Source organism: Mus musculus, chromosome 10 (assembly GCF_000001635.26).
Source record: "Mus musculus strain C57BL/6J chromosome 10, GRCm38.p6 C57BL/6J".
Classification (NCBI taxonomy): Eukaryota; Metazoa; Chordata; class Mammalia; order Rodentia; family Muridae; genus Mus; species Mus musculus.
The window spans coordinates 114,580,024-114,605,697 of NC_000076.6; the positions used below are offsets into that span (position 1 = coordinate 114,580,024).

The window sequence follows — 25,674 nt, forward strand, 5'->3', positions numbered from 1 at the left end:
TGCAGCTTGGTCTTCTTTAGGACTCCTAAGAGTGGGAACAGGAGCTGTCTCTCTGACTCTGCTGCCTACTTTTAGGGCCCTTTCTTCCTACTAGTTTGCCTTGTCCAGGCTTTCTAGGCAAAGATGTGCAACTTGATATGCGATTGCTGATTGATATCCATGAGAGGCCTGCCCTTTCCTGAAGGAAAATGGAGGAGGCCTGTAGGTGGTGGAAGGAAAGCAGGTGAAGGGACTGGGAAGAGAGGAGGGAGCGAAAACTGGGTCAGGATTATAAACAGACAGACAGACGAATAAATAAATGTAGTAAGGCCATAAAGATAAGCCAGTTAATATCCTTCAAACATTAACAGTTGAGTGACCTTCCTGACACGTCTAACAAATGTCAAAGAACTCTACTGACAGAAGACATTGCTGTAATAACAAAGAGGGAGACCTGAAATGGGGATTACGAGCACATTTTCTTATTATAGTAGTCACAATGAGCTCTCTTTGTAAGGTGATGAGAAAAGATGCTATTTTAACCAGTACTCAGTAGAAATTCTTAACTTCTCTATATCCACTACTGGTTTGGATCCAAATGTCAGATTTGCTCTCAACACTGACATTGTTTCTAGACTATCTTTATTTGGGCTCCTTTAAGGTGTTGTCTACTCTTGGGTGCATAGAGCATCGGGACATCTGTGCACCAATGCTGATTCAGATACGACACTTGCAGGATTCTAGTCCACATTTGCTGTTTTCCCTGACACTCTGACTCCTCTTTTCAACAAACCCACTAGCCACAAATGATGAACATTGCTATCACTAAGGCTAAGGGACAAGCAAAGCCTTCTCTCCCAGAATAGAGAGGCATGGTTCCCAGTACAGGAGCTATTGTTCTTCTTCTAATGGCTGCTTGCCTATAGAAAAGGGGAGGGTGAAGGAGATGCACAAAACAGGCCTGTTTTGAAGATTAAGACTCCAAGATACTCAAATATGCACTCCTGCTCATTCTCTAGTCTTTCAATGCAAATGTCATTGTTAAGTTTTTAAGGATCAAAAAGACACAGTCCCACTCCCAAAGGAATAAAAATTTAATTTCCTCCAAAGGAGTCTCACTGAGAATATAAAACATACTTAAGGGCGGGCCAACATAAAAAAAGAACTCAAAGGTATTTCAGGAATTATTTTGTCTTTTAAAATGCTTTGTCTGGGCATTTTATTTTTAAACTTGCTGATCTTTCATTATTATTTTTTCTATTTCTTGTGGGTTTTCTGTGTGTAAAAATATGTGTGTCAGTATCTGTATATGTTTCTTCTTCTTTTTATTTGGCTCCTTTTTTTTTTTTTTTTACTTATTTGTTTTGCCCTATTCTGGCCTAACTGTTCTTTTATATACTTGCTTGTTTTCTAATAAGAAAGAACAATAAGAGGTCTTGATTTTGGTGGTAGAGAAGTGGGGAAAGTCTGCAAGAAGCTGGGAAAGGAAAAAACATAATCAAAATATATTGTATGGAAGAAAATGTGATGCAGAACCTTGAGACTTGCTAGAAACACTTTAAAGTTTTTAATATTTAGTGTCACTTGAGATTAAAATATCATCCAATTATAAACAACTGGATTATCTTCTCATTCCCACTTCTGATTAATTGGACTTAATCAGGTCATATGTGGACTTTGACTATAACACACAAACACAAATATAGAGAGAATTAAATGTGTTCATATGTGTATTTACTTGGTATTCAGTATTTACAAAGTAAGATTCTAAAACTTGTATTCCTGTTAGCCTATCTCTTGTCCCATAATGCTACTAGGTGAATATATCTTTATTCTGCTGAATGACAAGCAATAGCATGGCAATATGCCAACTCTCATTGGGATGCATATTAAATATCTTTCTAAAAGATGTTACAGCATTTTGCATATAGCTACCAAGTCATACGGGAATAAAAAATGAACAGCTCACTGAGCAAGTAAAATACCTAGCCTCAATCAAATTCTTTTTTCGTTCATTTATTCCTCTTTGACTATCAGAGAACCCTTTAGTGGTTAAAATGATTAAGAGATATGTATCTATGTTTAAATTTAAAAATTACTCAATAAGCTTAATATTGCAGATTGCAAAGGGTTTCCTCTGTCTTTTTAAATGAAAGAACAATTATTTAAAATGTGAGAATCATTTTATTACATTCATTAATACTAGCCTCATAGCAGAGTCTGTTTTTCTTACTTCAGTTCTGCCTGTGACTGAGACAACTGGGGATATTTCTGAATGCTTTAGGCAACATACCTTAGATACTCTAAGTATTAAGCATAATGAAGTCTAGTTGATTAATCTACATTAATTTTTCCATGTCTAGTGTTCTCTAAAATTAGGGAAAATTCACAATCTGTGTGCTTTATCAGTATGTAACTTTAAGCTTACTGATATAAGAGGCTATGTGGCAGCTTTATTTCCTAAATAAACCAAAAAGAGATTGTTGTTAATAGTCATAGGTGAAGTACATTCTTAGAGAGTGTCATGAGACTGAAGCAGTTGCCTACAAACCATTTAAAGCAAATGATCATGAGAAATTATATAATATACTAAGGGGAATGATTTGATTCACCTCAGAATCTAATCCATAAATAAGAGATTCCTCATCTGCTATGCCCCTATTCCAGAATTAAAATTATGTTACCATGGACAAGTTTTCAAATGAAAGTGATCAAGAGGTATTGAAGACTGTTAAGTATACGTAGGTGTCTCCTTTTGTCCCTTCTAAGAAAACATAATTATTATTTTCCCTTAAGTACAGGGATCAAGGTAAGGCTGTGGTACCTGCTAAGCAAGAGCTCTACCACTAAGCTAAATTCCCATCAAAATAGGACTTGTTGTAAACATTCATCAATACCAAACTGGAGCTTGGACCATCCAATAATGATCCCAGTAGCCAAGACAAAATTACATCAAGCAGCAAAAGGAAAATTCACCCCAGAAAATATAACCTTAGCCATGAGCTAAAAGAAGTTGCTTCTGAAGGCTGTGTCACTTGTGCTTGATAAATTTCACATTACTGAAATTGACAGTATAGGTGAAAATCAGTTTGGTATGAATAAGCCCAGACATGGAATGTGGAGAGCTTCTTTGGTACTCTCTGGATGGCTCATGTAAATCTACGCCATCAATAAGCTATGCATCTTGCCAATGACGGGATCTCTTTTAAAAACATGATGTCTTCTCACACTTGTAAAATGCAGTATTTCTCAACCTGTGGGTCGTAACCTACCTTGAAGCCAACATGTGGGTTGCATATCAGATATTCCGTGTACCGGAAATATCTATATGTTTGGTTGTTACCAAAACCCGAGGAACTGTATTAAAGGTCACATCATTAGGAAAGAACTGGTGACATTCATTACAAAGCCCTCACCAAAACAACAACAACAACAACAACACAAAAACAAAAACCCTATGGTAGTGTGCTTAGTATAATTGTCTCATATTTCTTTTTCTTTTTCTATTTTCTTCATTTCCAATGCTATCCCAAAAGTCCCCCACACCCACCCACTCCTACTTCTTGGCCCTGGTGTTCCCCTTTTCTGAGGTATATAAAGTTTGCAAGATCAAGGGGCCTCTCTTCCCAATGATGGCCAACTAGGCCATCTTCTGATACATATGCAGCTAGAGACATGAGCTCCAGGGAGTACTGGTTAGTTCATATTGTTGTTCCACCTATAGGGTTGCAGACCCCTTTAGCTCCTTGGGTACATTTTCTAGCTCCTCCATTGAGGGCTCTGTGATTCATCCAATAGCTGACAGTGAGCATCCACTTCTGTGTTTGCTAGGCCCCGGCATAGCCTCACAAGAGACAGCTATATCAGGGTCCTTACAGCAAAATCTTGATAATGTATGCAATGATGTAAGCGTTTGGAGGCTGATTATGGGATGGATCCCCAAGTATGGCAGTCTCTAGATGGTCCATCCTTTCGTCTCAGCTCCAAACTTTGTCACTGTAATTCCTTCCATGGATGTTTTGTTCCCAAGTCTAAGAAGTGGCAAAGTGTCCACACTTTGGTCATCAGGGAAATTCAAATCAAAACAGCCCTGAGATTCTACCTCACACCAGTCAGAATGGCTAAGATCAAAAATTCAAGTGACAGCAGATGCTGGCAAGGATGTGGAGAAAGAGGAACACTCCTCAATTGTTGGTGGGATTGCAAGCTAGTACAACCACTTTGGAAATCAGTCTGACGGTTCCTCAGAAAATTGGACATAGTACTACTGGAGGATCCCACAATACTTCTCCTGGGCATATATCCAGAAGATGTTCCAACTGGTAAGAAGGACACATGTTCCACTATGTTCATAGCAGCCTTATTTATAATATCCAGAAGTTGGAAAGAACCCAGATGACCCTCAACAGAGGAATGGATACAGAAAATGTGGTACATTTACACAATGGAGTACTACTCAGCTATTAAAAAGAATGAATTTATGAAATTCCTAGGCAAATGGATGTACCTGGAGGGCATCATCCTGAGTGAGGTAACCCAATCCCAAAAGAACTCACATGATATGTACTCACTGATAAGTAGATATGAGCCCAGAAACTTAGAATATCCAAGATACAAGATACAATTTGCAAAACACATGAAACCAAGAAGAAGGAAGACCAAAGTGTGAACACTTTGTCCCTTGTTGAATTGGGAACAAAACACCCAATGGAAGGAGTTACAGAGACAAAGTTTGGAACTGAGATGAAAGGATGAACCATCTAGAGACTGTCTCATATTTCAAATGAGGACTTAAGTCCTCATTTTTTTTCCTAGAGTCTGAGTTGATGTTTTTCCCAGTCCTTTCTCCTGACCTGACATCATACTACCCATAAGAACTCATGTCTATAAAATGCTAAATTCAGGCATGTTCACCCGTGGCAGGGAGATAGTGTAGCTTTTTTTAATTCAGTGTAGTAGATGTAATGTAAACGCTGATTGCTTTAGTATTGACTACTGGCTCTGAAAAATACCTGGCCACTCAAATAATCACAACCTACAATTCTTCTGAGCAACTGTTAGCTGAGCACAGACATTAGCCCAGATCGGAACAAGAGGTGGTTAACGAGACCACATAATTCTGAGATTCTTTATTGCTGTTGCATGTGAGGCATATTGTTATAGTAATGTTCCTAGCAAACTGGAATTCTATCTCAGGGTTTGAGTCCTCATGTCTAAAAATGACCCAAAGCACTGGTTTTTTGAGATTTGACAAAAAACAAGGTCAACCTTTACAGTATCTTTACTCCTGACATGAGCCTGGCTTCTGGCTTTTCCATTTTCTGCTCAGGTCCAGCGCAGCCCCAGACACACACTCACAGAGGAGCTTGTGGACTGCCACAGTAGTGAGATGTTGCTGACATGGCCATCCCTCTTACTCTGTGTAGTATTTCTTTCACTCTTTTGCTGATGCCACTATGAAAAATAACGCTGGCACAGCCATACTGACACTTGACATTCTATCTTATTCGTGTGGGTAACTTATTCTGGAAATTTTATTTTTGCCGAAGATATTAATGTTTTATGGAAGGACAGTCTAAACGTAGACTTCCTTATTGTGGGTTTTGTGAGTTTTGCATATTGGAGTATTTCATTAAAAACTCAATTTCTGCAAACCAAAAGCTACCAAAGATCAGAAAGTCTTTCGTACTTGTTAAAGCTGAAAATGAGGAAACATTTGTTTCTACTCATTATTAATGGCCATATTAAGGTTAATGGAGCTTTCTTTCAAGTCTCAGTTTGATAGGGTGAATTTTTGATTCACTGTAATTGTGCCATTATTAATTTGCAAGTCACTATTATGTATTGACACAATGGACACAATTTTAAATTTCAATACCCCAAGGTTCCTGTGCTTCCACTACATAATCTATAAAAGGACAAAGGTCTCAAATATCGCACTTATACTTTATGTTTATTTTTCAAACCTCGTGGAAAAATCTTCTGCACTAAGACTTAGCATTTATAAATTAGCTAATAAAGCACACAAAAACAATTCAAGACAAAATCTAAGGGCATTGAAACTGAGGCTATGGGGCCATGCTTAAAACCATCAAAATCTATCTGTTTTCATCTCACGTACAATTCTGCTGATTACTTTTTAATCTAAGATGTACATTTCATAATGATGAATAGAGAGGATTTTATTACAAGCATTCGAACGAGATTTTTAAAAAGCCTTACCTATATGGGTGACATGTCATTTGTAATAAGAACATATTTTAATATAGAGACATAATGAAATTATAAATTGGCAATAATCCACCATGTAATGAAATTTTTTAAAGCTGGTTTAAAGTCATCTAAAATACAAAAGATACTTTTTGAGAGGTTTTAATAATCTTAAACATTTAAGTTTTAAAATTTGACATTTGTTAATGAATACATCTAACAATACTATATAATAGTGGTAACTTTAAGTTCTTTAAGAGCATTTTCTTTATATACTCCTTTATCTTCAGTTTTGAGGACCAAGCAAAAGGCCTTGTGTCTTCTAGGCAAGCATGCTACCATTGAATAGCATGATAAACATGCATTCTTCCATGAAGCCACAACAGCCAGCACTAACTGCAGTTCTAATTTATTTCAATGTTATGGTGAAATGCTTCAAGTAACATTATTTTTCATTGCATCATAAATACATAACTAGACATATTAACATGCTGCATATGTAAAGTATGGAGAGAAGTGCATGCATATAATTAAAGCCCATTGACACAACACTACTACTATAAATTTTTCTCTAAGAATTTAACCTCTTTTCTCAACAGAAGTCAGCTGAATTTGTGGTAGAAAATGTATTGCTTTCAGAAAATTTTGGAGTTAATCATGGTCTCTATGCTTATATATAATCATATATAAAAGGATGACAATTAGATAATCACCCACTGTTGTTGAAGGAAAGGTCTGTTATTGAAGAGAACATGTATGAGAACATGAACTCAAAGTGATCACTGATGGGTTTATAAGGAAGTATAGATGTGTAAGGAAAATGTGGTTGAATATATGATGGGAGATTCAGCCTTTAATCCAGAAGAAAACCCTGCCATTTATGACAATATAAGTGGACCATGACATTATGCTAAGTGAAACAAACTAGGTACAGGTTAATGCTTCATAGCTTAAAGGATATGCAAAATCTAAAATAGTGGAATTTATGGAATTGTAGTTTGTGGTTTGGAAGAAGCTGCAGGAAGGAGGAAGAACAGTGTTAGACAAAGGATACAGGCTTTCTTTCACTTATGAAAGAAGAGTAAGTCAAAGAGTAAGTCATGGCATTGATGGTACACCCCTGTGCCTTCAGCTAGCCATAGGCTCCACACTAACAATTTGCTAAATGAGTAAGTCTTATGTTAAGTGCATTCATCTCAAAATAATATAATGGCTGTAAAAATCCTTTCTGAAGTGACAGCTATATCTAGGGCATACCTCAAAGTAATAATTTCATGAATGTAAAATAAACTCCAAAATACGACTATTGTTTACATTGAATGTGAAGAAATTTCTGTAGTGATAGATGCAAATATATATAAGAGTATATGTATACATGTATGTGAATATCTAAGTATAGGTATAAGTATATCATAAGTTAAATTTGAGCCTTTAAAAGTTAAATGTTGGTACACTAAAACTTTACTCAATGTACTCATTTCAATTAAAATAAGTTTCAATTTTATCTTAATATTGACCTCTAAAACAATATATGCTCTAGGTTCTACTTAATAGCAAAATAGTCAACTACAGGTAAAAGGAAGCTTATCTAAAATGGAAAACTAATGTAAAAAACATAACAGTATCCTCTCTTTATCCCGGGCAGATTTAAAACATCACAGCATAAAGACAAAGAAGCTTATTTTGGATTCATAGTTATGAACATTCCTAGAGCATACACATAACATGTACAATGTTACATGTAAAGTCACATATATCTTATAAAGTTACCTAATTCTAAAATGTAGAAATTATATATCATAATATTTTATCTGATCAGTATATTTCATGTCTTGGAAGCAATACTGTGTCCTTATTTTTCTTTATTTTAAAATACTTTATATCCTAAAATATCACTTATCAATTACAGTAAACTCTCTTTTAAAGGATAATTCATTTATATTATAAAATCCTGCAATCTAAAATGTTTCCATTTAGATACATTGTTATATTTTGAAGTCAATATATAACAAGTAGAATTTTATTTAATTTTTCAACAAAAGGATAACCTTTGAAACTCTCACATTTAAATTCTGACTAGTTTTCCTTTATTTGCAAAAGATATTCATGTACTGACCGGTGTTTTGAGATACCTCTAATGGTGGCATAAACTCAGCACACAGCACCTCACTCTTTTCCTGGAAATTCTATACAATTAGAGAAAAGGGCACTTACCATGTTCCAGGCAGGGTAGAGGTAGTCTGTACCCACAAATTCAAAGTAGTGAGCAAAGCCTTCCTTCAACCACACATCTTCCCACCAAACTGGAGTCACAAGGTCACCAAACCACTGCAGGGACAAAAGGAATAGACATCAGGAAAAAGAAAAAAAAAAAAAACAGCATCATCTATCTCAGAGTGATTTTTATCTAGAAGCAAATGCACTAAACTGTGATTATCATAACTAGAAGTCATTCCCAAATTGATTCTGTAATCTGAAAATGTATTATGGCAAGACTACAGTTATTAACATGACTTCTTTAATAACACTAATCTTTTCTTAAGGCTGTCCAGAGATGGGACTAACTTGGGATTCATTTCATGGGGGCAGGGGGAGTGCAAACCCTGACACTATTACTGACACCATGTTGTGCTTGCAGACAAGAGCCTAGCATGGCTGTCCTCTGAGAGGCTCTACCAGCAGCTTACTGAGACACATGCACATACTTACAGCCAACTCTTAGACTGTGGTCAGGGACCCCTATGGAAGAGTTAGGAGAAGGATCAAAGAAACTGAAGGGGATGACAATCCATAGGAAGATCAACAGTCTCAATTAACCTGTGCAGCTAGGAGCTTGCAGAGACTCAGCCACCAATTAAAGAGCATACAAGGGCTGGGCTGAGGTAACCCAGGCACATGTGTAGCAGAGGACTTGTCCATCCTCAGTTGGAGAGGATGTGCTATAGAGACTTGAGCCCCTAGGGAAGGGGGATACCCCAGGGGGAGGAAGACCCTCTCAGAGGCAAAGGGAAGGGGAAATTGGATAAAGAATTGTGGGAAGAAGAACCTGAAGAAGGGGCAATGTCTGCAATGTAAATAAATAAAATAATTAACGTTAGAAAAGATTTATTTATTTATTTATTTATTTATTTATTTTATTATATGAGTGTTCTATCTACATATAAACCTGCATGCCAGAAGAGGGAATCAGGTCACATTGTAGATGATTGTGAGACACCATATGGTTGCTGGAAATTGAACTCAGAGCCTCTGGCAGTGAACTCAGGGCCTCTTAACCACTGAGCCATCTCTCCAGCCTCTAACACTAGAACTTTATGAATGTGCTCAGTGAAGAGCAAAATATCAGTCAAGGAACCCAATGTGTGTACCAGGAATCAGACCTGATGACAACTGATTTCAGAGATCAAAGAAAAGACTCAATTCTTTTGACATTACAGAGACAGACTGAGATAAATGAGTGGAAATTCAGAATAGACAGTATCTGCTGAAGATGCAAAAGACTCTAGCTGGTGGTTCAAAAGTGCTGCCTAGGGAGGTGGTGAGCAGCACAGCATGAGACAATGAAGGATCTCTCTCTCTCCCTCTCTCTCTCTCCCTCTCTCTCTCTCTCCCTCTCTCTCTCTCTCCCTCTCTCTCTCTCTCTGACACAGAGGCAACAAGCCCATATTGACTAACGAATCCAACCAAAGGTTCTAATGATCCTCCATGCAAGATTCTCATGATAAACAGAAATTGAGCAAGTAATATCTGATAAAATCTAATATGCAAAGGTTTTAATTGCTGTTTTGATTAAATAACAATACAGTACACTGGAACCTTTATGTTTTTTTTATCAAAAATGTATTACATGCCATGAACATTTAAAAAGACTTGAAATTCAATGAAGAAAAACATAGAGAATGTCCATTTTCCTACAGGTGACAATTATTATGCATGATAAACAACTTTAAAAATCACAAGAAACAATATAAATTTAAATCTTCACAAGTTAGAAGGATGGAGATGGAACTGCTTGTACTTGGAGAAGTAAAATCATTCTCTCTACAGTTGACAATTGAGCTGGAACTTTTAATAAGGAGCCAGCCATGAGACAGCCCTGGGCAAGAAGATTGCAGGCAGACAGCAGATGTGAGTAAGGCACAGTGTGTGGATTTTGTGCGGGAATATGTTCTTTGAGAAGCAGAGACATGGCAACCTGGACTCTGATTCACCAGGCAGGGGAAGAATGAAGCAATCATGGTAGATAGAGACATACTAGATTATGTGCAACTTCAAAAGTCATCACAAGGATTGCTTGGGGACCTGACCAAGTGTTTTAATGTTAATCAATAAAGTATCATTTCCTTTAAAGAGTGTCTAATTCAAATACAAATAATAATTTGTTCTAAATATGGTAATGGCTATACAGCCTTTAATTTGCATTTTTTGTACGTTATACAGAATGTTTGTTTCTCTTTCAAATTGACCACCTGTCTTCAGAATTGTGACAACAAATAGTTTTGAGGGGATAATAGACAAATCACATGTGACAATCATAGTGAAAATGGTGGGAGATATTTCTCCTAGCTTCTGTTTCATTTCTTCATGGCAAGTGGCCTCTACCACTGAGCTAGCACACAAAATTAACATACAATAGGAACTGTGGGAAATACAGAGCCCGGAATAATTCCAGGACTATCACTGTGCCTTGGCTAAACAGAACTGTATCTAATATCATGTACAGAAATTTGCCAAAAGGAAATTACATTTGCATTAGAACTATAGGTCAGGGTGGAAACCAACCTAGCACTGAAGGACCCCAGTTACTCCTGCAGAGGTGGCTCTGTAACCTGAGGTCAGAAACATGCCTGGCTTACTGAGCACAAAGGTACAATCCTCTCACTTGTTCACTGTGGCAGGAAAAGATATTCAGGCAAATAGTCACTCAGTGTAGACCTCATTAAAACAGGTTCATTTATAAGCATTTAACTGTTCACCTTTTTCCCTACCAGCAGTTGCCAAGTGAGTCTTTTTTTTTTCCAGTTTTTCTGGATTTTTAAGGGATTTGCAGTTTATAGTATACAATGCCACATTGCATCACACTGAGAGTTCATGAGTTCAAGGCATAAATGGCACCCAAAGATCTAACAAGTAGGATGGGCATTGCTTTCTGTTAACAATGTCTGTTTTCAATGACTTTTTTCTTCACTAAATTCATGACCTAACAAGGGCTGCAAACTCTTATGTTACTACCTTCCACGAGTAAGAAACGTCATAAAGTCAAAATGAGATTAATTTTCCTTTTAGCTTCACTATAAAGTTGTCCAATTTACCTATGGATTTTTCACTATGCAAAGTTAAAAAAATAATCACTCATTTGAGGACAGAGAGTCTGTAAGCTGAGTTAGTGAAAGACTTCCTACGTGTCTACGTGACCAGGAAAGAAGAGCAGATTTTGGCCAAAGCAAATTTCTGACTGATACACAAAATTCACCTGCATCTCTCCACAAAGCAATAAATCATTTCCCTCACTGCACTTACCATATGGACACACTAATAATCAAAGAAATGGAAGCACACAGCTGATCAGCAGCTACGCAGGGACTCTGAAGGGGCAGGCACTCCATCACACATTTCAACTCAACCCAGTGACAGTTGCTTACTCGATACCATCAGTTTGTATATGTGTGCTTACCTTATCACCTGAGAAAAATGATATGCCATGCGCACAGAAAATGCACAGAGCTTTGTATAAGACATAGATGGGAGGATACGAACCAAGCTCCTCATCTGGATGTCTGAAGTCACCCCACATTCCAGACAATTTCACATTATACTTACACCTGTTCCTTTCCCGTACCTGGTGACATATTTCATGAACAATGACCATGGTGACATCCAGCAAATAAGAAATAGATGACACACTGGGATCCAGCAGTATTCTTTGTTCCACAAAAATACTTAGTCCCCAGTTCTCCATAGCAGCATAAGGATGCTTAGGCACAGCTAAAAGATCTAGAAACAGAATAAAAAAATTTCCAAAGGTTTTTAAAGACACTGGATCCTAATTTTCACAACTTAAAACATTCAGAAATCCTAATAAGAAGGAGTACTTGTCATTTATTACTTTTTCTTATATTAAACACTCAGCTATGTCTATGGGACAGTAGAAATATAGGCTATCTCCATCGATGCTGGTCACACTCGTTCATCACACTTCATATCTGGTCCAACACTCCAGGGCGCTGGAAGTATCTGCAACATTATTGATGAGCCCATCGTTATAAGTTTCAGAAGAAGCAAGGTAACCAAATGCAGCAGGAACCCAGAGACAAAGGCAGTCTGACTTCTAATAAAAATATATTCAGCCCAGTGCAGAAACAAGTGTATTATCATTCTCTCTCAACTCTATCTCAAAGAAAACATTTCAAACTAGTTTTAAGATAAGGTGTCATTTTTTTTTCTAATTTCTTAAATTCCTATATGTTCTTCTGCTCCCGTCAAAATAGAATGCTACATTTAATCTTAGCTTATAGAGAAAACCATGACAGTGGATGCAGTTGCAAAGGCAGAATAGAGGAGACCCACGGGCTTCAGCCTGGGCTTGCTACCATCAACTACAGATGTGACATCAGTAAATCACTTAGGTTCTCATGACCACAATTCCCTCAGCTATAAAGTAAAATTATTGGCCTTTTCTTTAAAATGCCTTCCAGCTCAAAAAAATTTTTCCATGATTAGACAGATCTAAAAATATGTGCTTATTTTAAAAGGTCGTCCAGGTATTATGAACTTCTGATTATGGAGAGCAAAGAAGTTCATGTTTCACTCACTCCCCCTGCATCAGACTCATAGCAATGGTAAATAAAGTATTTTAAAAGACCACTAATCTCAGGGCTCAAAATATAAGCCTCTCAGTGGATCAGAAATGGAACCCAAATGCAAAGTGGTTGTTACGTGAATCCATAGACCTGCTGGTCTCTGGCTTCCAAAGTAGCAGTAGCTGCTAGGGATTGGCTCTGAACAGACAGACTAGGGCCAAAAAGACCAATGCCAGGTTCACTGCTTGATGTCAAAGGCTGAGGTAAGGCACACACACTGAGAGTAGAAAATGGCTGGTGTTCACTGCGTCCTGAAAATGGCAGCCAAGAAGGATTTGAACCATGGCTCCTGTACATGTGTTCTTAATGACAATAAACGCCCTCCCTCCAAAATAGAAACCCAGCTCAGTAATGGAGTAATGTGTTCCAAGGCCACCAGCAAATTGTATGAGAATGTGCAATATGGTATTGTTTCAAAAGGTGAAAAGGGAATGTATATGCTTATATGGCTTTTCACCAAAATAATACACCAACAAGGTATAAAAGCATTTCATAAAGGAATACTACATAGCAATTAAAATAGGTGATCTCCACACTGGGTTCTACCATTTCAGGCATCAACACAGACAATCTGAGGAACATAGTAATAAAGAAAGAAGGTATAAAATGACCCCTATAGTCACTAGAAACATTCAGAATAACACTGCCTACTGGATGTATATCTTCTCACAAGCAAAACATCCAAAAATAGTTCTTTTTTGTGTATACACATCTTCTCGCAGCAAAGATAACAATAGAAAATATCCATGCACACACACACAGGAACTGATAATAAAGACACTAACTTCAAGGTCACGGTTGCAACTGAGGAGAAAGGAAGAGAAAAAGATTGTAGGACAGCCACATAAGGAATTAATGTCTTCATATCAATGTTTTAAAGCTGGTGGTGAGTACATTGATATTAGCATAATAGTATTCATCGTTTTATGTATGCTTTAAATATTTCAAAACAAACAATCGAAGAGATTGGTCTTAGTATCGAATTGTTTTTTTTTTCTGAAGTCACAAATATCTTTTCAGTATTGGTGATGTTTTGAAACCCAAAATATGTATTAAATTAGGACAATATATCTCTCTAATTCTGCTACTTATTAAAATCATAATGATGGTATGAAAACTATAACATAGAAAAATAAATATTAAAAATACTGTGAGAGAAGATAAATATATATGTATAGGAGATTTGTAAAAATGTTATTTATTGGGCTTCAAATGGTGACTAGGATTATAGTAGGCATGTAGGTTAACCTGCTCATTCACAGGATTTTAATTAACAAAAAGAAGTTTTATGTGCAAATACTGAGAATTGGCATCATGTAAATATTGTTTGGGGCTGTCCCTCAAACTCATTTCTAGGAGCATGACAGTGCTTATGTAGGGAGAAGTTCAGGTAAGAATTCATAAGTGAAATAAAGAGATGTTCTGACTAGTAAGTGCTAGGAAATATATTCCAATATGAACATTACAGGTTAAAATAAGTGTGCATGGTGGGGACAAAGCATCCCTCTCCAATATAGTCACCCTCACCTGGCATGCAAGCAACATTAACAGTTGGTTTATTTGAAGACCTGTGAAAATTTATCTTGAAGGAGTATAATAAGTACTGCAGTGCTCGGGATTGGAAGTAACAATCAGTTTGGATAAACAGAAAGTAAGCTGATAGGTTGGCACCATATAATAGGGGAGTTATACCACAGAACCAGTACATAGGGAAAGTATCTAACAGGTGAATTCACCCACTTTACATAATTGAAGACATTGCCTACTTATTTATAAACTAGATAACAAATCCACAATGTGTCAGCATTGCCTGTCACTAGTACATGGTTACAATGGTAGCTGTTCCAGCATCAAGTACTTGTGTAAATAGACGGACCTATGTACAGTTTTTTCCAGGATGAATCCTGTTGCATGAAGAGCCAATTCTGAATCCTATACATCTTTACAGATCTTCATGAGCAATATAGAGCCCAGTCCTCACTCCCAGCTAAATGAGCAGATCACTTTGGGCTCGATAGATCCAAAGACCTGGAAAGAAGACTGCAAGCACATGACTCAGATATGCCGTGTAGAAATCTGTAATCCAAGGGAAAATGCACTGAAGGGCAGTTTACGGATTGCAAATGACTATTAAGCAACATAAACACAGATAGAGCTTAAAAACACTTATTATACAAGCATAGAGAGCCGGGTTCCATTCCCACCACCTATGGTGGTGCATGCCTTTAATTCAGTGCTGGTAAGCAGAGACAGGTGGATTCCTGAGGCCCACTGGCTGGCCAACCCACAGTGATTTCCAGGACACAGTGAAAAACCCTATCTGAAAAAAATAGGGTGTGTGGGCTCCTGAAAAATGATGCCCAAAAATATCTCTGGCCTCTACACACACTGACATATACCTCCTACACATGATGCCTACACCAACATGCATATTTTTACATACATACACGCACACATACATACATACATACATACACACACACACACACACACACACAATTAAATGAGGGTTGTAATGAGCACTTGTTGAGTGGTACAAAGTTATAAGGCTTTGACAGCATATGGTTTTACATTAGCATTCAGAAGTATTCAAACACCAAAGTCCGGACAATAGTGTCTCAAACCAAACAAAGACTCTACACAAATAGGGCAAATTTAGATAAAGGGACTGACGGGAAGGATTTAATATGGTGGGATAAGTAGTAATGGGTAGCTTCTTAGGCACAGATATTGGAAAATATCATCAACAGAGGCGATAAAAGAAAGAGAAAGTAAACATTCTCAGGTTTGGTACCACGCATATAATAGCCGCGGTTACAACATATTAGAGAATTGGTCAAATAACTTTGGAAAGGACTATTGAAATGACTCTTCCTAAACTGAAGAATCTCAGAGGATAGCCTCATAATTAAGGAATATCTTCATTGCATATATATCCGCACAAAGACATGTGCATATAACTCTTCACAAAAGCTCAACTTTCAGCACCTAAAAATGGGGCATAGCCCACTAGCAGACAAAGAATGTATGTAATATAGCATACAACAAAGGACTGTTCACTAGTAATCAAACTAAATGAACTATAGGGGCAGAATACACATGAATGAGCCTCAAAATTATGTACTGAGTTTTGTGAACCCCAAAATTATGTACTGAGTTTTTAAAAACTAAAGGAATGCTTACTGTATAATTAGCATTATTTATGTAAAATTCCTAGAAATTCAAGCTAATCTATAGTGAGAAAGATCAGTGAATAGCTGGGACAAATATGGAAGCCATTATAGCATGATGGTAGGAGTTATTTTGGAGTCGGAGTTACAATGTGTTGATGGTTGTGTACATAATAAAACATCAAGTCATACACAGAATATAGCCATGTGCTATAAGTCAGTAGAGCTACATTGTGAAGCGTGATAGTAACTGAAGCAGTATTCTACTTATTTGGAGCATATAATGGTCACTTATATTGAGTCAAGTTACTTTAATTTTGCAAAGTATGCATCCATAACTTTTTAATTTGCCTCCCCACAAAAGAAAGCTCACATTTCAGAATATAATTTACTTAAAAATTTAAAGAAAGTTCTAGATAAAATTATACATAGTGTTCTTCCAAATAGTAACTATCACCTAGAAATCTATTGTTAACAGAGAGGGAAAATCATGTATTGAAAAAATGTGGTGGCTTGGGCTGGAGAGATGGCTCAGTGGTTAAGAGTACTGCTTGCTCTTCCAGAGGTCCTGTGTTCAATACCCAGCAACCACATGGTGGCTCACTACCATCTGTAATGGGATCCGATGCCCTCTTCTGATGTGTCTGAAGACAGCTACAGTGTACTTATATACATAAAATAAGTAAATCTTTTAAAAAAGAGAATGTGGTGACTTAAATAAACACTAAAGTCTATTGTGGTCCACTTCCTTCCTCCAGACCCTGGTATGTGACAATGCCTCTACCATGCGAACACTAAGCTAAAATGGTTCTAAGGGAAGCCACAAAATCTTAGACATGTGCTTCATATTTTGTTTAAATCTACCATTTCTGAGAACTGCATTGTTAATTCATAAAAAAACATCAAGAAGGCTGTGTGGTCTTCTGTTCCTCGGACTGCATCTTCTTACTGTTACTTTGATTTGGGTTTTTTTGTTTTATTTCCTTTTTCTTTTCTTTCCTTTTTGTTACTCTCTTATCATTGTGACTTTGGGAAAAAAAATTAAACTTCTCAGAATCTTCATTTAGAGTTTCTGTGTAAGATGTTTGTGTGCTTGAATGCCATTATGGTCTCACCCAAACTCTGTTCATTTTAAATTTCACTGTATCCATTTAGAACTCACATTATTTAAAAAAAAAACAAAACAAAACAAAACAAAAAAAAACCTTCCCTACCATTGTATTGAGAGGAGAATAATTTAGAAATTATTAACTCATGAAGACTCTGCATATATCAATTAATTACTGAAAAGTGTATCATTTTTTGACATTAAAGCACATTGGTTTATCACTTACAAATTTCAAGATCCTGGCTAATTTAAAACAAATATTTGCAAAGGAAAACCCATGTTTTAAATATGATTGTGTCTTAGACCACATCCAAATCTATTCTAGGGCAAGTGCATCCCATGAGATGGCAGGATGGACACCTGGCACTGCCTTTTACAAAGCTTGATTGGTTAACTGTGCCTCTTCCATCACTTTTGTTCTGTGATGATACTGTCTTCTCTAGAATATTGCAGCATCAAGGCATTGTCTTAGATTCAGAGCATGGCCCTCAGGAAACATCAAAGACACCAGTACCTTGTGTTTTCCAGATTCCAGAACTGTGAGAAACAGAATTATCATTGTGACCCAAAAATTTTGTTACAGCAACGCAATCAGAGGAGGACATTAAATCTAATACTTCTTTTTTTCTTTTAGTCTTCTCATCTAAGCACATGTCACCCGCTACCACCCACATTAGCACACAACTGTGATGTCTACATGAAAATGTCAAGGCATTTGCAATGGGCCATTGTTTGTCATGCTCCAAACATACCCATGGTTTCTGGAATAGCCTCTCACTTCCACTTTTTAAAATATTTTTAAAACTTTGAGATAGACTAGATATTTCTTTTGCACTCTGGGGAAAGTCCATCACCATGAAATATTGTTGTAGTGCACCGAGAGGACCACGCAGGTTGATCATGCAACCATATAGAAAGACCCAAAAAATCATTAAAGATAGTCTGCCAATGGACATCAATAGAAAATGAATCTCTAGCAGTAGCTGCAGTGCAATAATGATTACCTTTCTGGTACATTACCAAATTGACTAGAAATATACTCTCCCTTATTAAACACCTACTAGCAAAAGGAAGTATATGCATCATATGGCCTGTCTCCACTTCCACATTCACACAGAGCCCTCAGATTATAGGAGACAGTGAGTAGAGACTAAGCTGTTCAGACTTTTGACTTCTCAAGTTCTCATCCCATAGTGAGAGCCTAGAATCTTGCCATTCAGAAACCCTGCCAGATGATCAGGCACACACTTATACTCTGCCTAAGAGAGAAGACAGAATAGCTGCTGACTGAAGCATGACTTCGGATACTTATCAATTAATCTTCTCTTTCATGACATTTTCCCTTTAGTCTAGCCTCTGACGCCTCAGCTTCCATTGTCAATATTTCTTTATTTGCCAATGTCAGGCTTCTAGAAAGACACAACCAAATTCCTCAAGTCATTTTGATTTTGCATCAATTTCTTTGCCCAGATTTGTTAGAAGAGAAAGATAATCCCTAACTAGTTCAGTTTTCCACTATTTCACACTTCAACTTTTAAGCTAAAATGGCGAAAAGGGATGGAGAAATAGCTCGATGTGATGTGATTGACAATCACCTGTTATTTTAGCTACAGGAATAACTGACAGCTCTTGCTTTAAAGTACATCTGCACTCATTCATTCATTCATTCATTCATTCATGTGAACTCTCTCTCTCTCTCTCTCTCTCTCTCTCTCTCTCTCTCTCTCTCACATACACACACACACACACACACACACACACACACACACACACACACACACACACACAGTTAGAAATCCTGAATAAGAATTGCTTTTGTTTTGTTTTGTTTTGTTTTTGTGGGTTTTTTTTAAGACCAAGTCCTTGAAAGTTGAGAGGTTTAATGCCAAAGAAAAAATACTGGAGATTGAGAGATATCTCAGTCGGTAATGATGCCACCAAGCCTGATGACCTGTGTTCCACTCCTTAGGACCCACATAATAATGGGAGCAGACACTCAAAATTGTCTACTGACCTCTGCATGTGTGCTACTGTACTTTTAAACCCACAAAAATGCATTTGCACATAAACTAAAGAAGGAAGGAAGGAAGGAAGGAAAGAAGGAAGGAAGGAAGGAAGGAAGGAAGGAAGGAAGGAAGGAAGGAAGGAAGGAAGGAAGGAAGGAAGGAAGGAAGAAAGGAGAAAAGAAAGAAAAGAAGAAAGAAAGACAGGAGAGAGAGAAAGAAAGACAGGAGAGAAAAAAAGAAAGACAGGAGAGAAAGAAAGGAGAGAAAAGAAAAAGGGAAAGGAAAGGAAAGAAAAACCAAAGCAAAGAAAAAAAGAAGAAACATTGGCAGATGTTCAAAAACATTAATTTTCAAACATGAATAGCTTTCTTTTGGATGACAACTCGTGCTCAACACTGTTAGATACAAGCTCACCATATATCTTCAAGATACGCAGATGATTAACAATTAATTTAATCATTTGAGAATGGGACTTTACTTTCTCAGGCCCAGCTATCACTTCAAGGGAAGGATAAAAGATCTTTTCCACAGCAAGGGCTCTGTTATTCTTATGCCTTTAGTCTTCGTTCCTAGTCTACTTTCTACTTAGCTGTACTCTCTTCAAGCTCTCAGTCAGAATCTGAACTCTTTGTCTTGGAACTTCCATGTCAAGTTTATCTTTTTTCACACCTTCAACCTTTAGTTCCAACTCTTGCCTTTCTTTCCACTTCACCTTATCTTTAAGAGTTATCTTCACTGCTTTCTTCCACATGGCATCCTAGCAGATCCCATTCACAAGGCATCCTTTTTCTTCAGCTCTCCTTCCCTGGCCTTCTTAATGAAGGATGGTATAGATAACAGTTCTGGGTTCAAGTTTCAGCTCTCACAGAGCCTGAGATCCAAACCCAGAGCCATCACTAATGAGTGAAGAGACCCTGAATAAATTGTTCAATCTCATTTAGTTTTCATTTTGTCAATGATATATAGGAGGTTGTAACAGTACCTGCATCTCAAGTTGTGAAGATTAATTGGTAGTTCATGTAAAGACTTATTTCCAGGTTGAATGAATGCTTAATCAACATATTGCTATTTGAGAGTTTTACTTTTTAAAATTATTTTATTTTATTTTATTTATTTTTTATTTGATATCTTCTTTATTTACATTTCAAATGCTATCCCGAAAGTTCCCTGTACCCTTTCCCAGCCCTCCTCCCCTACCCACCCACTCCTGCTTCTTGGCCCTGGCATTCCCTTGTACTGGGGCATATAAAGTTTGCAATACCAAGGTGCCTCTCTTCCCAATGATGGCCGACTAGGCCATCTTCTGCTACATATGCAGCTAGAGACACGAGCTCTGGGGGTACTGGTTAGTTCATATTGTTGTTCCACCTATCGGGTTGCAGACCCCTTCAGCTCCTTGGGTACTTTCTCCAGCTCCTCCATTGGGGGCCCTGTGATCCATCCAATAGCTGACTATTACCTCTCATTCTTGCGGAATCATTTGCATCAGAAACTTTAGCTGGAATGTGAAAAGGAGGTGGTCACATTGAAGATTTTGATTTCTGTATTAAAATTGTAAAATTTAAATAAATATATGACACACCTAAGAGCACCATAAGACAGAACATAATCATTAAGTGTCATGGAAGAAAATTTGAATGCATAGTAGATCAAAACCCAAAGTGTCAGATTTTTGCCTATGCCATGGCATAGGCAAATAGACTTGCAATAGACACCATGTATGTATGCAAAACTTTCTAAACACATGGCTTTATTTATAAAGGAATATAAAATTCCTTGTTTGGAAGGCTAACACTCATAAAGTTAGAAATTGAGTTTTGTACAGTAATATTGATAAAGTACAATTTATAAACGCTATCCATTTGATATTTATAAAACCAGACATATTTTTGCTTTGTCTTAAGTATATTTTTTTGAAGAAGTTTCTTCCACACAGCCTCACATCCCAGTGATTGCTTTTAAGTTTGGTTGAGAAAGAGGAGTTTGCAGTTAGCTGTGCCAGGATGCATTCTTAAAAAGCTATGAGTGAATCAGTTCTTCAGAGTTTCAAAGCCAAATCCACTTTTCTCCTGATGGACCTTCCATTTGAATACCAGTGAAAAAACAATTTTAGCTCCATGTTTTGGGCTGAAACAGAATTTTCATCAGCAATACCTGTGTTCAAATGCTTTGTTTTTTACTTTCCAAGCTTTGGCATCCTCCTAAATTAGCATTAGATCATAATACAGAGTCAGTGTTCTTGCTGTTCTTCCTGCCTGATGCTCAAAGGAAGGTTGTTGGGGGTTCTGTTGTTGTTGTTGTTTGGCATTTCTGCAACCACTTTAACTCAACACTTGCTGATTAATATCAATTGCAAAGGAGCAATTTCATCTGATGCTTAATTTTCTTTTTTACCCTGAGAAAGTATGTCTATGCCAAAGGACTTTTCTGAATACATAGAGCACATTTATCAGTTTTTCACCCATTTAATTCTTAAAATTATTCTGACTCTATCTTCCTCCATTGTATTATGCATTTTCATTGTTTTGCCTAAAGCTTGTTCATAACACATTGTCTTTGCTTTGAGATAAATTCAGAGACTACACTAAGCGATCTCATACATATGATCTGGTTTCAAGCCAAGTTCAATAGCTCTCTCTCTCTCTCTCTACATATATATATATAAACAATGTTCATCTATTATTCAAGAGAATGCAAATTGAATGTAAAGACTCCTATTTTTTATACTTTCTCTTCTTAACAGTAACATTATCAAGCACATTTTTGTAAGCCTAATCACTGTCTAAAACAATGGATGGATTTGTATACTTCCTTAGAATTTCATTTCCTATTAATTTCTTAGAGACTATTGCAATTCTATTTCCTATTTCAAGAGTTTTACTACTTTTATCCAAATTAACTTTACTACTTATAACTTCATTTAATTAAGCAATAACCAAAATGTGGATGATGTAAGATTGTCTCATATGGCAATCATGCTAGACTTTTTGTCTCCTGCTGGAAGGGCTATATACTTAGTTGGGCTAAGGACATGTTCTAATAAAACTTCTAAATTTGTATTTTGCTATATATTTTAGAAACTCATACATCAGCCCAATGAATTTTAATAATATCCACCCCCTCTGCATCCCAAACTTGCATTATGTCTTTATACATTTACACATCAGATTTATGGCTTCTATAATCATCATTTTGTGTATGTGTGTATAATGTATTGACTTCAATTAGTGTTGACCATATGCATATGGGTGTAGAGGTGACCACTTGGGCATGCACAGTCTATCACAGGGCTTAGCCCTGAAGAAAACTGACTCTCTTTACCTCACCAGCAATCCTGTGAACTATAATAGTGACTGGCCCAACAATATATGCCCAACAATGCAGAGTTGTTACTAGTATGTTGGTGCTAGCCAACAGCTGTCTGATTGGATTTAATGTCTGCTCAGTTGGAGGGAATTCATGCCTGGTATTGTTAATCCATCTAAGCATCGATGGTTAAAGAGTCCATAAATCCTAAAGAAGAATCTTTGGCTACCATTTTGTTAACTTGACGTAGGATCCAGCTACTTTCTCAATAAATTACTATAATTTAATATAGGCCAAAATGATCTGGACTCTGGACACGTGAACTTAAACAATAATGATATAGTTATGGATCTGCCCGGGACAGCCTGCAGAGGTGAGTGACATGCACAGTCTCCTGAGCATCATTGTCTACCTCTACCCTTTATCCTCAGTCTGGAGGATACATGTGGGATCCCAAGATCATCCTGTTCCCAACATAAAAACCTGTGGAAGCCCCAAAACTAACCATCTTGGAACACTGACTGAACACTCATCCTTGTTGGATCTGCTTGCCACCCCACCTGGGTCTAACTGAGACACACTCTGCAGAATAGACTCCAATCTGACACAACATGCAGACTGGGGTCTTCCTGAAGCATAACCAACAAAGTAGTGTGCCTGAGCTCCATTGCCTGGCCCATGGCTCCTCCCAACTTCCAAAAAAGTCCTGCTGCCATTAGGATCTTCCAGTTAACACTAGGGAAAATCTGATGCCTAAAGGATAGTATAAGAACACAATCAACAAGTCCCATGGCAATATGGCACCACCAAAGCCCAGATATCCTACCACAACAAACCTTGGATATCCAAATGAAACTGAAGCACAAGAAGAAAATCATAACCCCAATCTTATAAAGATGATAGATGCTTGTAAAGAGTACATAAATAAACCCTTAAGGAAATACAGGAAAATACATTCTAACAGGTAGAGGCATTAAAAGAGGAAGCAAACAAATATAAAGAAATTCAGGAAACTACAATCAAATAGGTGAAAGTTATGAATAAATCTGTCTAAGATCTGGAAAGGGAAATGGAAGCAATAAAGACAACACAAACTGAGGCAATTATGGAGATGCAAAACTAGGAAAATTCACAGGAACCACAGACATAAGCATCACCAACAAAATACAGGAAATGAAAGAGAGAATCTCAGGTGTATAAGATACAGTAGAATAAATCAATATATCAGTCAAAGAAAATGGAAAATCTAAAAAGTTCATAACACAAAACATCCAGGGAATTTGGGGCACTATGAAATCACCAAACCGAAGAAAAATAGGAATAGAAGAATATTCCCAGCTCAAAGGCACAGAAAACATCTTCAACAAACTCATAGAAGATAACTTCCCCAACCTAAAGAAACATACCTATAAAGGTACAAGAAGCTTGCAGAACACCAAACAGATTGGACCAGACAAGAAAAATCCTCCTGCCACATAATAATTAAATACTAAATATACAAAACAAAGAAAGAATTTTAAAAGCAGCAAGGAAAAAAAACTCAAGCATATAAAGACAGAATTACACTCTATTTCTCATCTGAGATTCTAAAAGCTAGAAGAGCCTAGGCAAAGGTCTTGCAGGTCCTAAGATACCACAGATGTCAGTCCAGGTTATTACACCCAGCAAAGCATTCAATCACCACAGATGGAGAAACCTAAATATTCCATGACAAATCTAAACAATACATCTTCACCAACCAAGCCTTACAAAGCATACTAGAAGGAAAACTCTAATGATGCTATCTATACTCAAGCAAACACAAGAAATAAATTATTTCACACTATTAACACACACACACACACACACACACACACACACACACACACACACACACTGAACCATCACAAACATCAAAATATTAGGAAGTAACAATTTGTCAGCAATATCTATCAATATGAATGGACTCAATTCCCCAGTAAAAAGACACAGACTACCAGAATGGATGAGTAAATAAAATCCACTATTCTGCTGTATACAAGAAACTCATCTCAGTAACAAAAATAGTTATTATTTCAGTATAAAGAGCTAAAAAAGGGTTTCCAAGCAAAAGAATCCAAGAAATAAGCTGGAATAGCTATTCTAATATTTAATAAAATAGACTTTAAATCAAGAGTAATCAAAAGAGCCAGGGAAGGACACTTCATACTCATCATAGGAAAACTCTACCATCTCAGTGCAAGGGCACACACGTTCATAAAAGAAACATTACTAAAGCTTAAATAACAAATTGAACTCTACACATTAATAGTGGGAGACCTCAACACCCCACTCTCACCTTTGGACAGGTCATCAAGACATAAACTAAACAGAGAAATAACAAAACTAACAGAGGTTATGACTCAATGCACCTAATAGATATCTAAAGTACATTTCACCCAAACACAAAAGAATACCTTATTATTAGTACCTCATGGAACTTTCTCCAAAATTGATCATAAAATCAGTCACAAGCAAACCTCAACATATACAGAAAGTTTGAAATATAACTGCACACATCTTATCAGATCACCATAGATTAAATCTGAACTTTAACAGCAAAAAAAAAGCCTACATATTCATGGAAACTGAACAGCTCTCTACTTAATGATCACTGAGTCACGGAAGGAAGAAAGAAAGAAAGAAATTAAATACTTTCTAGAATTTGGTGAAAATGAGGGCACAACATACCCAAAATTATGGGACACTATGAATACAGTGCTAGGAAGAAAATTCATAGCACTAAATGTTCTCATAAAGAAATTGGAGAGTTCTCATACTAATGAATTAAAAATATGTTTTAAGGCTCTAGAAACAAAAGAAGTAAACACACACAGGAGAGTAGATTGCAGGAAATAATCAAATTGAGGGCTGAAATCAATCAATTGGAGAGAGGGAGAGGGAGAGAGAGAGGGGGAGAGAGAGAGAGAGAGAGAGAGAGAGAGAGAGAGAGAGAGAGAGAGAGAGAGAGAGAGAGAACAATACAAAGAATCAGTTAAATTAGAGGAGCTGTGTCT

At 36.9% G+C, this 25,674-nt stretch overlaps 1 protein-coding gene across 1 annotated transcript in view; it reads right to left on the reverse strand.

Moving 5' to 3' along the window:
- The window catches only part of Trhde (TRH-degrading enzyme), a 403,483-nt gene that overhangs the window by 181,204 nt on the left and 196,605 nt on the right, over nucleotides 1-25,674 (reverse strand). Inside the window, exons 4-5 of the mRNA NM_146241.3 lie at nucleotides 12,029-12,183; nucleotides 8,404-8,517 (exon numbers count right to left, since the gene is read on the reverse strand). Coding sequence (NP_666353.2) covers nucleotides 8,404-8,517; nucleotides 12,029-12,183 — 269 coding nt within the window. The remainder of the gene's footprint in view (nucleotides 1-8,403; nucleotides 8,518-12,028; nucleotides 12,184-25,674) is intronic.